The following is a 13715-nucleotide window of genomic DNA, read 5'->3' as shown; positions in this document are numbered from 1 at the left end:
CAAGTTATCACGGTTAAATGCGGTTCGGTCCAGAAACTGTAACCGGTCGATTCTCAGTCGGGACCGTCCAGCTCTTCCTCCATCGGTTGGCTGGTCGAGGTCCTTGGGCGCCGAAATCCCAAATACGGCTGCACTAGCTAATTAAACAGGGAGCGTTGTAGCAAGCACCAAGTCACCATGGTAAGCACGTTCTCTGATCTGCCGCTGAGGCTGCAATTAGCTTCATTATGACAAGTAGACGACAATGGGGCTGCTGCTGGGACTGGCGGCAAATTGAACGGACGCAACACAACAGGAGCGAGAAAGGAAAAGAAAAAAAAATAATGATACAGGGACATTCAGATGCGGACAATAACACAGCAGCAGCAGCTCCAGTCTACAGCCTCATACAGCAGCACTAAACAGGTCTTTGCAGTGGGTATGACGGTGCTAACACCTCCACCTTTGTGTTGCTGATGACGCCGTGCAGCCGCCGAAGACTCAGCAGAAGACCAAGGAGCAGAAGATGGCCGCCGCCATGGCCGGTGGCAAGGGCAAGGGCAAGAAGAAATGGTCCAAGGGCAAGGTCCGCGAGAAAGTCGCCAACAAGGTGCTGTACGACCAGGAGACGTACGAGCGCCTGCTTGTGGAGGTCCCCAAGATGAAGCTGATCACCGCTTCGGCCATCGTGGAGCGCCTCAAGGTGAACGCCGCGCTTGCCCGCGCTTCGATCCACGAGCTGGAGGAGAACGGCACCATCTCGAAGGTGCTGGCCCACCACTCGCAGCTCATCTACACTCGCGCTGTGGCCGCTGAGGAGTAAGCAGTTGCTGAAAAGTATTGATGCTGTCCGCCACTTTGAGCTCTGGTTGTCCGTGTTTCGCGTCTCGCCCTTTGGATGACGATGCCGTCGTTTGAACTGTACGTTTTGCTGTTCGACGATGAAGGACTGGATGAACGGAGCAGGCACGCGCTCCTAGTAGTAGAGTGAGGACGTGCGTCCACTATTCGTCTCGATCGTCGTGGTAATCCGCAGCAAAAGAGCGAAAATGGAACACGTCCCTCCCTGTTTAAATTACTGGTTCTCTGCTCTGCTGTTTTATTACTTCGCTGTATTTGCTTTCTGCTCTACTTGTCGAAGAGGTTGGCGAAGGCGCTTTGCTGTTTCTTGCGGAGTTGCGTCTTGGCAGCTTGGGCTCGCGTCAATGCAGAGCGGAATAACTTATTATCAGGCTCGAGATCGCGCAGCTTGGTGAGATCGGCCACTGCAAGATCGAACTCCCTGTACGCTATATAAGCCTGACTACGACGATACCGAGCCTTGACGTGTGTATCGTCCAGCTTCAATGCACTTGACGCTGCAGAGATACAACGATCCACATCACCGTCTCCGTCCAGCTTTGAGTAACATGTAGCCATGTTAGCGTAACACGCTACAGCAATCGTATTCACCTGTTGCAGTTCCTCCTCGGAGTACTCGATCTTCACGTCTACCGTCGCATCCGACCGAGAAACTGGCGGCTCTAGCCATGTCAATGCTCGCTTGTAGAGCCGCGTCGCGGTGCCGTAGTTCTCCTGCTTAAAAGACTCGTTGCCACGCACTCGGTACTCAGAAGCACGCGTCAACTTCCACGAAAACCAATCAGCCTCTTGCCTCTCTTCAACCTCGCCTTCCAGCTGCAGCTTACAATAGAGTGAGGCCTTGCTGTCTAAAGCCAACTCTGCAGCTTTGGATCCCAACGTGAGGTTTTCCACAGCGACCGGGAACGCGTCGTCGCTCACGTTCATTGTCGGGTTATTGGTTTTGCCGTTGCCGTCTTGTTGCCGTTCCAAAAGGCTCTCAATACGTTGCTGAAGCGCTGACGCGAGTTGAATTCCGATTGTGTCCAGCCGAATACTCGTAGAGTTTGAGACGCTGTCGGGCGAGATCTGGAGCATGTGTGGCTGTGACAGCCGCACCTGATCGACGGGGAGGATTCCATTCAGTACACAAGCGGCATCGGAGCACTTTGCGTCACTGTAGAGCGCCCAGTGGACGCGTCCTGCGCCACGATCTATCGGCATCTTTGGTGATGATTGGCAAAATGAAAGTAACCCTGACCGTAACCATTGATGTAACCCTTATTAGAGGCCTACGCTAACCAAAACGCAGCGAGGGCTAGCACCACTACAACGGCATTTATCACTACACGAGAGCTAGCACATGGATATAAATGATCCCACTCGTACCGAAGGCAGTTAAAGTCCTCGAGTTGACAGCCCCAGTGTCCGCATTCGCTCAGATGAGTACACAACAGTCGAGCGGAGCTCTGGAGGCAGAAATCGTGACGTACGAATGTTTCGGCAGACACCTGAGCACACGTGCAACGCGACAGCGACATGGCTTTCTTGTGTAATTCATCGCTGCGCAAACATTCGTCCGAGCACATGGTCAAGGAAAGATCCGATTGCGGAACGGGTCCATACCATCCAGCGCGAGCGTTTTTCAGGTATACGATGCGCGACTCGCACAGTGCAGCCATGATGAAGATGTCCTGCCCCTCATCGGACTCGATGAATGCGTTATAGAGGTCCAAGTCGCATTGTAGGCCTTCCACTAGACGTCGTGCCACCGGATCGCTCGAATTCCGCGTCACCGTCGACCGATACAGAATTGTCGTGTTCGAGGCTTGTGCGACGGCGCCATCGAGGCAGAGTATCTCGATTCCCCACCACAATACTGCTAATGTACGCAGTTTCGATGCTTTACGCGCTCTATGTGTGATGTCTGCCATGTCGAGCGAGACGCGGTTTGAAGTTACGTCGTTTCGATCCCAATACCATCGTTTTTCATATTGATCGACCTGTTATACAGCTTATTTTTTTGCTGTTGGTGGTCATCGCTAATGGAGGAGTTCCTGTTGCACCACTGCGTCACGTCCGACGTGGCCAAGTCTGCAAATAACGAGGAGCCTCAAGCCTCCGCATCAATTTGGCAAACGTCGGGGCGCGCGGAGTGCGTATTGGTGCAAGAAAATCGTCAGGTTCATGGCGCCTCGCGGGTCATTCTGTCGGCCATGGCGAAGCTCATTTTGCAGTCTGCCAAGACGAAGAGCGTGTTGCTGCTCACACTGGTACGGATTGCAATAAAATCCTGATATTGCTTGTAATGTGGTTGATACAATCGTTATTCTGCGTTATGTGGAGCACAGGAGTCACCTCAAGTGGCACAGCGTGTAAAAACTTCAGTCAAGCTCACACACGTTGACTACTCCGCCGATGCCACAAATTTCCAGTCGTCGACGTCTTCAAAGTCCCAATTACTGGCAAAAATGACACAAGACATTGAGAGTGTTGAAGCTAAAGTTGAGCTGAAGGGGGCGACATCAGCTCGACCGCTGGTTATTGTGCTAGACTCGCTGAATGCGTTGGTGCAGCAGACCTCGCTCCAACAAGTGCTGCTGTTTCTTCGACGAATTCGTGGACATGCTGTTGTTGGATCTGTGATTGCGCGGTTGAATGCCGGAGCAGAGTCTCTTGGAACCGCACAAACGCTGGCAGCGCAGGCGACGGCGTTGGTACATGTGGAGACACGGTCATCTTTGCGTTCCTACCCGCTACTAGCCAAGGAGCGAAGACGCGATATCCCAAAGGAAATGCATGGATTTGTGCTACTTGTTCGACAGAAAAAGGTAAATTATACGCTATGATCGAATCCTTAGCAACGAACCCCGCTAATATGTTACGTCTACAGAATGGCCGAAGCACCGAGAGCATCGAGTATTTCCAAGTGCAGTCCGACAAGGTACAATTTGTTGCTGCCGGAGATGTTGATGGCCACGGTGTATCAGTGGACTCAGCATCAAACGCTAAAGATGTCCCTAAACCAGCAGCTCCGAGTGGAAGAAAGTCGGAGTTCAAGCAGAAGTCGCAGTCTGAAGCAAAGGCATCTTCTACCTCACACCCAATTGAGTTCGAAAGCTCTGACCAACCTCCACTTCCTGTGCGTCAGAACGAGGTAAGCTTCAACTTGTCCATCAGTGCTGCAGAGCAACGAGCCAAGAGCCAAGTCCAACTACCGTACATGCACCAAGGCTCCAGCGGGTTCAGTTCGAACGATGTTGGCAATAAGAATGACAATGCTGCGCCTGGTGCTGGCAACACGTTATTCTTCATCGATGAAGACGATCCGGATTGGGATGACGACGATCTTGACGATGATTTGGACATTTGAGAGTTAAACACGACCAAATATATTGATCCGAAAAATACAACAATCACTATCCTCTATATCCTCTTATTGCGATGCGTGGCGACCTCCATGCCTTCTGAGAGTAACGGCACGCTTGCGTTGTTCAACAACGCGTCATCGTTTCTTTCACGATAGCAGCGGCAGTTAATGTACTCGACTCCAGTCGAAGGCATCCTGCTGTGATGAATTCGGCAGTAGCGACTTTCCATCAAATTCTCACGCTCTATTCTACTTCGCTGAGTGGAAAACAGCGATACGTTCGACGGAACGACGTAGTCGGAGACTATATCACGGACACTCGGTATCTGGAACTCAACTTGGATCTCGACATCGTCAATTACTGGAGCCGAAGGTGCAACGATGTCTTGCTGAGGCTTCTCAGTACTACTTGTGCCACTAAAGCAATGCACAGCAATCGGTGTCTGATGTAGCATGTACAACACGATCACAACGCTTGCAATCTCCCAACCGAAGTAGTGGAGTGTCATAACTTGCCATGATTCAATAGCTACTGCATGCAAAATGCCCTTTGATGCTGCAACGGCACACAAAACACCTCGAACTACCAGCAGCTCTGCCAGGAGTGTGCTGCACACCGCCATATTCTTCAAACACGAGATACTGAGCACTGGCAGCCTCTGGCGATATCTATTCGCCTGTTGTTGTCCATCTCCAGTACTCCATTGGTTCCTACGTCGATATCTCCACAGAATTCGTACTGCCTCGCCCTCATACTTCATCATCAACAGTCCTAGCGTCGTCCAGATGACTGCAGTGTAGCCGAACGTCATCCACGCCGGCACCGTCAGCCCCCACTTCCCTCCTTCAGCTCGACAGGTGGCTACCAACGTCACCAGCATCACAAGAGACGTGCAAAACGCTGCAAACACTCCAGTTAACATTCCACTCGATGCAGATGCCGTCACTCCCGGCCAGCGTCGTCGGAACACGAGACGAACTGCGAACAGCACAATGTAGCCATATAGTGCCGCCAAAGCTGCACTGGGCATGCCCAACAGCCAGAACGTAGCCACTTTCAACCAAACTTCCATCTCGTCCAATTCATGTGTGGCAATTAGAAAGAAAAATGCCACTCGAAGCACCACAAGCAGCAAACATGCTGCATATAACGGTCTGTGGAAAGATCGCGCTAGGACGAAAATCCGAGGCTCGATACGCGCACGCCGATTGAGCGAGCGCACTGCCAACAGTCCACGGACGATGGGAATGCAGAGAAGCAGACAAAAACCTGCACCGCTCAGTTGCCAGAGCATCGCAGCGAGGGACGCTCTCGAGGAATCGCGTCAATGCTGCTACGAACAGCGAATGAGACTTGGACTAAGTATGTACTGTAGTACAGCATATTTCAAACTAGCGTATAGCCTACTTGAAAGTCACTTCAACTTGCTTTTCTTCGGTTGTCGTTGGAAAGGATCGAGATGCGGAGGCTCCTGTCGCTGCTGGGCGACGAGGCTTGGGTGCTTTTTCTGCTGCTTCAACGCGTGCTGTAGTCAACTTTGGAACCAGGTCATTCTCAAACTGTCTGAGGGGAGACCAAGTCGAGAGGAAGCGAAATCTAGAGGTCGAGATGTTTTCTACGTGGGATCTGGTTCGCCCGACGCTGTGGCACCCCATGTCGATGCTGGAGCTGTCCATGATGGACACGAGTACACTGCCACAGCTGTCCATGAGTATGCGCAACGTGCCCGGCGTCAGCTCGGATGAGGAGTTCTTCAAGGACCTGCCCACTGCAGAGCAGCATAAAGAGAAGGAGGAGGAGACGCCCGAGACGGAGAACCAGCGCGCCTTCTCGTCGTACTCGTTCAGCAGCTCGACCGTTGTGGATGAGGAGGGCTGCAAGGTCATGAGCACGCGTCGCCGCTACGAGGACTCGACTGGACGTCTGAAAGCTGAGCACGAACGCGAGGTTCTGGGCAAGCGTCTGAAGACCGTCTGGAACCGCAAGAACGCGAAGGACGAGGGCGAGCACCACACGATGTGCTCTCATGGCACGCCCGATGAGTTTGAGAAGATGTGGAGCAAGACTGCGTTCGGCAAGGCCCAGGAGAAGAAGAACAAGGAGCTCAAGGAGTCGGGTGAAGCCACTTCCGGCAGTCAGCAGCAGCAAAAACAAGTGGAGAGTGCGCCGACGAGCAAGTCCGAGTAAGATCCTGGTCAGAACTGTGGGGCGGAAGCCAAAAGCGCTTCATGTGCGTGTGATTTTGACACTTAGCGACGACAGCGGTTGGAATTTACGATAGTTTAAGGTAGCACGGTGGTTAAAAGATTGATCGCTGCAGTTGTCTCCCATAACAAAAACAAAAGATGCCGCTGCAATGTAGCGATGCCATCTACGTGTAGTGCTGTTTCTCACACGTTAAATCAGGATGAGTTTCAAAGTGTTTAGTTTCTTGATTGTGCAGCGAGTTGCTATCACTTGAATATGCCACTCACTACATTTTCCAGAACCTTCTTGATACCAGGCATCGCAATCTTCATTTTAAGCTTGAAAAATTTCTCCTTGATCCCAGTGGCGGTCGGTAGACCGCGTTCTTCGTCTGCAGCAGTAACCGCACTTTTGTGAGCTCGCAGGAATCTGCGGTCTTCGATATTGGGGTTGACAGCGTTCAGCGAGAAGATGGACGTCTTGGTCTGGACGGAGTTTGCAGTGATCACCATGGCCTCAGTGCTTGCGCCATAGTTGCGAGTACAACGTAGGATAGCCGCATGACGGAGCTGTATTCGATAGTGCTTGGAGCTGGAGGAATCAGATGGTGAAATGACTGCGATGTTCCCCTCCATGGGCCGCCACAATGAATCGTTCTTCTGGATGGTATTGTAAACTTTACCGTATTCCACTCAGAGCTGCCAATCCTGCTGTTGAGCCACAGATGCTGAATCGATCCATCCCAGGATCTGCCTTTGTCATGGTTACGGGTACACTATGGATTATCATCGCTGTAGCGCGTGAGTTGAAATCCTGAGCACGGAAATAGAATAGTCGTGGAAATTCCACAGTGGAGCCTGTATTAATAAACTTTGACTGCCAACACGAAAACGACAACACGAAATTCGCCCGTATTGAACGATGAACTTTCTTCATTCCCGAGAAATTTGGAATCTCTGAGAGCGGATTATCCACATATGGATGGTACATGTAGTTTCACGTATCTCTTTGTGCATGTTGATCTTCGGACAAATTGTTTACAACCGATAATCCATTACAATACAGCTCATGAACATTTTGTCTACGTGCCAGGATGATCACACTGCCGAACTTAAGAAGTAATACGACGGCAGCAGATAGCGACTCATTTCGTGAGCGGAAAGAGCGGCTAAATTGGGTTGGACGCGTGCAAGCGATGCACACGAGGGCCGCTTCAGCAAAATGGGGCAGTGTTCCACAGCTCGCCGTACAATACGCGAGTAGACCAATAACTGCGCTTCATCAGCGTGCTGCAGAGCTGTCATGCACTGGTGACCTACATTCGCGTTCGTAACCTTGGCTTGGCAACATGGAACAGTGTGTCCAATGAATCGACAGAGTAAGCCACCTTCTTTATTCACTCGTTCCTCGCGGCGATTTGGCATGAGATCGAAGTGGAAAAGATGCGATGCAAGACCAAAGTGTTCTGCGAGGTCTACCGCAAAGCCCCAAGTAGCAAGCATCAGCAGAGTATACGGCTTGGTGGCTACTCCCGTAGGCACCAGTAGTTTCTCTTCGGGTGATATCATCGTTATCAGTCGCCCTTGCATCGTTCCAAGCGTGAATCGGAGCGCATTTGGATTGTCCAGAAATGCCGCCAATGCAGCCACCTGCACGTCGTATAACAGAGCAAAAAGCCCAGGAGACAAACGAAACGTATCGCGCGCATAAGATGACAGGAGACTGTCATAAAGCTCTTGAGCCCAGATGATGATCTTGTCGCCTAATTCATGGGGTAGTACTCCTTCGCTTGTTGAGTTCGAGTTGGTAGAATTGAGCAATCGAACCGCATCCAATAGCATCGGAATCACTGCTGTGTGTCGAATCCCCATGAGTGACCCACGAGTTGAATTGCCTTTGCTCGTGAGCAGCTTTTGGTACGACATATCTGCGTACTCGAGCGTGGTCCGCATGGCGATCGTCGTGTCTGCACACCAGACATCAAGGAAGGCTGCTGCTTGTTCAGCATATTGATTGTTATCTGTAAGACGCCAAGCCAGAGCCAGCGCTGTGGTGTTGTAGGCCATTTCGCGGATAATTTCACCGTCGCCAAGCACCTCTGACTTATGATCGAAGAAATTCGAGAACACACGAGGGTCACGCTTCGGATCGAGGGCCTCATTGCTCGTAATTGTCCAAGGTTTCGACACTAAACGAGCGTGATCGGCATCGTTTATCAGCGACGAAATAAGTTCATTATCTTCATCAATCCCTGTCTTCTCCTTGAATTTCTGTAGCAAGGTCTCGTTGTAAATGAGGAATTTGTTGGAGTGGTAATCGTAAACTTCTCGCATTACCCGCTCCTCCAGTGTATTCAGCAGTGCAATCACGCCTTTCGCACGTCGTATTTCGCGCCAGTAACCTGCTGAAGGGCGGTTCGCCTCAGCGCTAGATGTCAATCCGGAGTATAAACGCAACACGTAACCTGTACTGGGCACTGCTTCGGGTCCAGTGACATCCTTAGACACGTTCGCATAGGTACGCCGCTGCTCCCACGAACTCCATCCCCAGCCGTCCCAAACACCTGAGACCTGCAACCGAACAAGCAGCGCAGCCTTATCTCTCTGGCCGTACCGTAGCTGCTCGTCAAAGCGTTCAATACTATCGTTTCGGAAGATAATTTGTGGCTCCTCCCATGGATTGGCCTTGAAACCTGGAGTGAAGATAACATCGTTTTTATCCTGCAACCGATCCATAAACGACAGAAAGTACTTTTGGTCCGGCGACGCGTTATCCAAATCGCGTTTAATCTGCTCCCAAGCTTCGCGAGTCAGGAAACAAGCCTGATCCCATGGCAGCAACCACCTCGCCCCACTGTTTCTTGCAATATCTAACATGAAATTCCGCGCCGTGTTAATGCCCAACGCATATCGGTTCTTGCTGCCGTAGACGGCGTTGATATTCTGGTTCTTGGTCCACAGGTCCTCACCCGTGTTCTCGATATGCACCTGATCCACTCCACGGTCCTCTATCACCGCATGAAATGAGGCATGCGCATACTCCTCCAGATCTAACGGAAGTTCAGTGAACTCGGCACCGAATTCTGTTAACAAATCCCGGAACTGTCGAGCAACTTTTTCATCCGCCAATCGGTTGAGCACCCAATGGGTCGCCAATTCTGTATCCTCCAATTGCTCGTGTTCCAGAGTGAAGCGAAGGTTCTCCAACGCTCTTGCTGGGTCATGGCGTGGTGGTAACGCGTTTCCAATAGCGCGCACCAACATGTAGGTGGGCGGAGACATCCGCGGTCGCGGATTCCGACGGAAATCTCGAAATCGAGGCAACGACAGCGAGGACAGCGACGCCATTCGGTACGACAATAACCCAACGGACAGCAAGCCTAATGCCAGCAACGCAGCCAGCCACCGCCGCACGCTGCACCCACCCAACGCCTTCATTAGCGTCATGGTGTAGCTACCACACGGAACTGTGGATACCCTGAAGTCGATAAATTCGACCTCGATGATTGGCTGAAATTTACAATTTAAATTTTGTCCAATAATATACCACAATCCAGGGTATCTTTTCGCTACGTCAGCATTCCCAGGGCTCCCTCCTATACGAAGCATGAACGCTGCCAAGAAGTCGGTCATCGAGCTGCGCCACCCGTCGGGTTCGCGTGCAGAGGTGTATCTGTACGGTGCGACAGTCACTTCTTTCTACGCGGCGCAGGAGCCCGAGCGTAATGTGCTTTTCTTGTCGTCGAAGGCGCTGCTAGACGGCAGTAAGCCCATCCGAGGTGGCATCCCGCTCGTGTTCCCAGTCTTCGGCGCTGCCGAGGGATTCCCCAACCACGGCTTCACACGTGTGAACAACTGGAAGTTGAGCCAGCTGGATCAGACCGTGGGTGACGACAATAGCCCCACAGTCGCCACCTTTGCGCTCGATATTTCCCCGGAGATGAAGGCCATGTATCCGCACGACTTTGGTCTCGTGTACGAGGTTAAGCTCTTCGCTAATGCGCTGGCTACGGCCATCCACATCCAGAACAAATCGGAGGGCGAGATCGCCTTCCAGGCGCTACTGCACACGTATCTGTCGGCCGACAATGTGCGTGACGGGGGTGTCGTGGTCGAGGGGCTCAAGGGCCTCATGTATCACGACAAGGTCGCGGGTCAGGAGAAGACCGAGGAGCGCGACGTGTTGACCTTGGACCAAGAGACGGACAGCGTCTACGCTAACGCACCCTCACCCGTCGTGGTGCGCATGAAGCGCTCAGACGGCAAGGAGCAGATTGTTACCATTGAGAAGGAGGCTTTCATCAAGAGCGGAGCCACACACACGGCTCAGCAAAGTGACGTGGTCGTGTGGAACCCGTGGATCGACAAGGCCAAGGGCATGAGCGATTTCGGAGATGACGAGTATCCGAATATGCTCTGCGTCGAGCCTGGCCGCGTCAGCGAGCAGCAGAAGCTCCCGGCCGGACAGACGTTCACGCTGCAGCAGGCCATCAAGCTGTCGGCGCTGTAGGTCGATGAGATGCGACGACAAAGTAGTAGCTGAATTATGGAGGCTATTGAAGGCTAAATGGAGTTGAATGTCGTGAAATACGCTGGATATCTTGTCTATTTCGGTGTGTCATTGTGTCAAGGTTCTCTTCTACTTGCTGTTTATAGCGGAGACGCACGAAACTCATGACCACGACGGCGTATTTTTACTTGGTATACATGTGCAGTTTGCCTTGCTAGGTTTAAGGAGCAGAAGACTAAAGCGATGAGCTCGAGCGCACGAACGAACTCGTCCACGAGCCGCAGTTCGTTGCCTCATGGCGGCGGTGGATCTCGACGCTATCGCCGTGTAGCACATACACCTCAGGTGGACGACACGCTTTTTGGTGAGAAGAACCAACTACTCAAGAACCGCAAGAATGATCGCACGCTTCAAGCTGGAAGGTATGTTGATTTGCATCTCTTTGGGAAGGGGATCACTTACGAACTGTTCCTCCTTTTGCCAGGGATATCGTTGGGACCCATTCAAATACTCCATCCAACCAAGAAACGGTGGAACAGGAAAGCAAGCCGACATTTGATCGTCATTGCACTAAACGGACAGGAAAGAGAATGGTGACCAAGAAACCGATCGTGGTCTTACCCGAGGACGAACTGGAACGCATCAAAGCAGAGACGAAAATTCTGAAAGCTGCCGATTTGGAGGCGCTAGAAGCCAAGCGTGAGGCGGATCAGGAGCACCAACGCTTGACATCAAAAGCTCGAAAGGAGCACATGTTAAAGCTCAGTGAAGAGGCAGCCCTGCGAGCTCCGAAGAGTGAGATTGAGCAGATCTTCTCAGCCGAGAAACAAGAGATTTTGCGTCGTGCTCGAGTACTGAAAGACCAGATGCACGACAGTGTAAAGTTGATGAAGACACTGGGGACTCGGGCCCAAGCCTTCACGATCCGTGACCAGCAGCTTAAGGTGAAGAAGGAGCTGGAAGAAGAACATCACGTTTACGATGAAAAGATGAATACTTTGATGGAGATCGAGCGTCTTGAAAGTCTCAAGCGACAAGAAGATCGAGATGAGGAGAAGAAACAGAAGAGATATGCTGATCGTAAAGTCCTGGAAGACCAGATCGAAGATCGTCGGCGTCAACGTCAGAAGGAGAGCGAGATCGTCGCTCAGGAAGCACAAGAAATGTTGGCAAAAATCCAACGCCAACAAGAAGAAGCAGCTGAGAAAGAGAAGGCGAAAGCTTTGCGTGCTCAACGCTCCATGGAAGAGATCAAGAGGTTCAACGAGGATACACTGATGCGCAAGCAGGAGGTGCTACGCAAGATTAAAGAAGAGGAAGATGCCGTGTATGCGTATCAAATGAAGAAGGCGGAGGATCTCAAGCAACGTGAAGAAGAGGAGGCTCAGAGACGACATGAAGCTGAACTACGCTGCGCCAAGTTGCGTTCAATGCAGGAGAAAATGGCCAACGAGAAGGCAGAACTTGACGAGTTGCGTGCCAAACGAGCTGCTGAAGCGCGTGAACGACAAGCTCGTGAAGCCGACTTGGCTTTGGCCAGGAAGCACAAGGAGGAGATGGAGGAACTTCGACGAGCTCGCGAGGCTCAGGCGCTGCATCGTGAACGTGCTCGCGTTAAAGAGGCGACGTTGCAGCAGCGAGAATACGATTCGATCATGGTGCAGGTCGAGTCGGACAAGGCTCGGGTTAAGGAGGAGGACGAAAAGCGCAAGTTGGCCAGTATGGCTCATCGTCGTGTGCTGCAGTCACAGATCGAAGAGAAAGAGCGCTTGAAGAAGCTCGCTTTTGTCAAGAAGCAGGAGGAGGGTCAAGCACTCAAGGAGGAATATGCAAAGGAGTTGGAGAAGTTGGAGAGGATCCGGATGGAGGAGGTGGGCGAGCTGGTGGAGGCTGGGGTGAATCCTCTGTACTTGTCCGAGATGAAGGCTCTCGTCATTGAGAAGCAGATTCGGTAGATAAAAGCAATAGGCAAGCAAGGACAACCTGCAATAAGCTGAATGATATCCATGATAACCACGTTAATCTCAATTCTACCGGTGTAGTCCGCCATCCGACTCAAATATCAATGCAACAAATGGGAACAACGAGAAGGAAAGAACTACGGTACAAGAAGCATATTTGCAAGCAATTTCCGACATGTTGTGCATGTTCAGGGAAACTCGTCATTACACTATCACGACTACATTGCGTCATCAATTTGCCATTCTGCAACTTTCCAGCACGGAGCAAGACCACGAACATCATCACCAAGTCACAAGCTCGCGAAGTTCAGCCTCCGCCAACGCACATCGGGAGCAAACGCAGAGTTTTAGCTCCACACGAACGAAGAAGAGGGAGTATGAGGCAGCTACAGGTGGCATGATGCACCCCGATCACATCGATCACATCGAGGTGTTGCTCGCGGAGACAGAGAGCACGAAGGAGGAGCTGAATCGCGTCACAGTGATCGCACTGGAGGAAATGGAGCTGTATGTTGAGAAGATGCTGCAGCTGCTGCTCGTGCTGCGGCAGGTGAAAGTATTGATGGACCGTGAGAAACAGGTCCTGGAGATTGTGCGTTCCACCCTGACAAACGGCAGGATATTCCATAGCGTATGAGATGACACTACCTAGGCGGTGCCCAAGCTTTGCTAACTAGCACTGGCGTGCAAGTCTGCTTTCTTTTAATTATTTTCCTCATTAAACCGAACATGCTTCAATTTCTATATCGTGAAGTTCAGCATATCCTCGTGTCAGAAATTTGAATCGATCATGCTATTTAAACGTTAAGGACACATTTGCTAGAGTTTTCCAACGTATTTGCATGTTCAATGTAATGCGTCATTACAC

General features: G+C 51.5%; 10 protein-coding genes across 12 annotated transcripts; 5 read left to right on the top strand and 5 right to left on the bottom strand.

The window, feature by feature from the left end:
- Positions 1–54: 54 nt before the first annotated feature.
- On the top strand, positions 55–1081 carry PPTG_16818. 2 transcript variants are annotated; one of them, XM_008914324.1, is made up of 2 exons: positions 55–180; positions 470–1081. In XM_008914324.1, exons 1-2 carry the CDS (start codon positions 178–180, stop codon positions 800–802), a joined length of 336 nt encoding a protein of 111 aa, XP_008912572.1. In that variant the 5' UTR covers positions 55–177; the 3' UTR covers positions 803–1081. The 2 variants fall into 2 exon arrangements, with proteins under 2 accessions (XP_008912572.1, XP_008912573.1); XM_008914325.1 differs by having other exon boundaries at positions 239–1081.
- On the bottom strand, positions 964–2058 carry PPTG_16817 (hypothetical protein). The gene has a single exon (XM_008914323.1). The coding sequence runs from the start codon at positions 2041–2043 to the stop codon at positions 1108–1110; it is 936 nt and encodes a 311-aa protein (XP_008912571.1). The 5' UTR covers positions 2044–2058; the 3' UTR covers positions 964–1107.
- Positions 2059–2111: 53 nt separating this feature from the next.
- On the bottom strand, positions 2112–2753 carry PPTG_16816 (hypothetical protein; the record flags this gene model as incomplete). Its single annotated transcript, XM_008914322.1, has 1 exon — positions 2112–2753. The coding sequence occupies one exon, from the start codon at positions 2751–2753 to the stop codon at positions 2112–2114; it is 642 nt and encodes a 213-aa protein (XP_008912570.1).
- PPTG_16815 lies at positions 2301–4248 on the top strand. 2 transcript variants are annotated; one of them, XM_008914320.1, is made up of 3 exons: positions 2301–3092; positions 3171–3650; positions 3713–4248. In XM_008914320.1, exons 1-3 carry the CDS (start codon positions 2865–2867, stop codon positions 4190–4192), a joined length of 1188 nt encoding a protein of 395 aa, XP_008912568.1. In that variant the 5' UTR covers positions 2301–2864; the 3' UTR covers positions 4193–4248. The 2 variants fall into 2 exon arrangements, with proteins under 2 accessions (XP_008912568.1, XP_008912569.1); XM_008914321.1 differs by having other exon boundaries at positions 2301–3650.
- Positions 4182–5572, bottom strand: PPTG_16814 (hypothetical protein). The gene has a single exon (XM_008914319.1). The coding sequence runs from the start codon at positions 5482–5484 to the stop codon at positions 4246–4248; it is 1239 nt and encodes a 412-aa protein (XP_008912567.1). The 5' UTR covers positions 5485–5572; the 3' UTR covers positions 4182–4245.
- An 18-nt stretch (positions 5573–5590) lies between these two features.
- PPTG_16813 (hypothetical protein) lies at positions 5591–6612 on the top strand. Its single transcript, XM_008914318.1, has one exon. It carries the CDS (start codon positions 5799–5801, stop codon positions 6375–6377), a length of 579 nt encoding a protein of 192 aa, XP_008912566.1. The 5' UTR covers positions 5591–5798; the 3' UTR covers positions 6378–6612.
- A 31-nt stretch (positions 6613–6643) lies between these two features.
- On the bottom strand, positions 6644–7012 carry PPTG_23957 (hypothetical protein; the record flags this gene model as incomplete). Its single annotated transcript, XM_008914317.1, has 1 exon — positions 6644–7012. One exon carries the CDS (start codon positions 7010–7012, stop codon positions 6644–6646), a length of 369 nt encoding a protein of 122 aa, XP_008912565.1.
- A 319-nt stretch (positions 7013–7331) lies between these two features.
- Positions 7332–9870, bottom strand: PPTG_23956 (hypothetical protein). Its single transcript, XM_008914316.1, has one exon. The coding sequence runs from the start codon at positions 9821–9823 to the stop codon at positions 7475–7477; it is 2349 nt and encodes a 782-aa protein (XP_008912564.1). The 5' UTR covers positions 9824–9870; the 3' UTR covers positions 7332–7474.
- A 68-nt stretch (positions 9871–9938) lies between these two features.
- PPTG_16811 (hypothetical protein) lies at positions 9939–10987 on the top strand. Its single transcript, XM_008914315.1, has one exon. It carries the CDS (start codon positions 9984–9986, stop codon positions 10884–10886), a length of 903 nt encoding a protein of 300 aa, XP_008912563.1. The 5' UTR covers positions 9939–9983; the 3' UTR covers positions 10887–10987.
- A 142-nt stretch (positions 10988–11129) lies between these two features.
- PPTG_23955 (hypothetical protein) lies at positions 11130–13610 on the top strand (the record flags this gene model as incomplete). Its single annotated transcript, XM_008914314.1, has 3 exons — positions 11130–11308; positions 11371–12837; positions 12929–13610. 3 exons carry the CDS (start codon positions 11130–11132, stop codon positions 13482–13484), a joined length of 2202 nt encoding a protein of 733 aa, XP_008912562.1. The 3' UTR covers positions 13485–13610.
- Positions 13611–13715: the final 105 nt, after the last annotated feature.

Source organism: Phytophthora parasitica (assembly GCF_000247585.1).
Source record: "Phytophthora parasitica INRA-310 unplaced genomic scaffold supercont2.59, whole genome shotgun sequence".
NCBI classification, from domain to species: Eukaryota; Oomycota; class Peronosporomycetes; order Peronosporales; family Peronosporaceae; genus Phytophthora; species Phytophthora nicotianae.
This window is presented reverse-complemented; position numbering and strand designations above follow the sequence as displayed.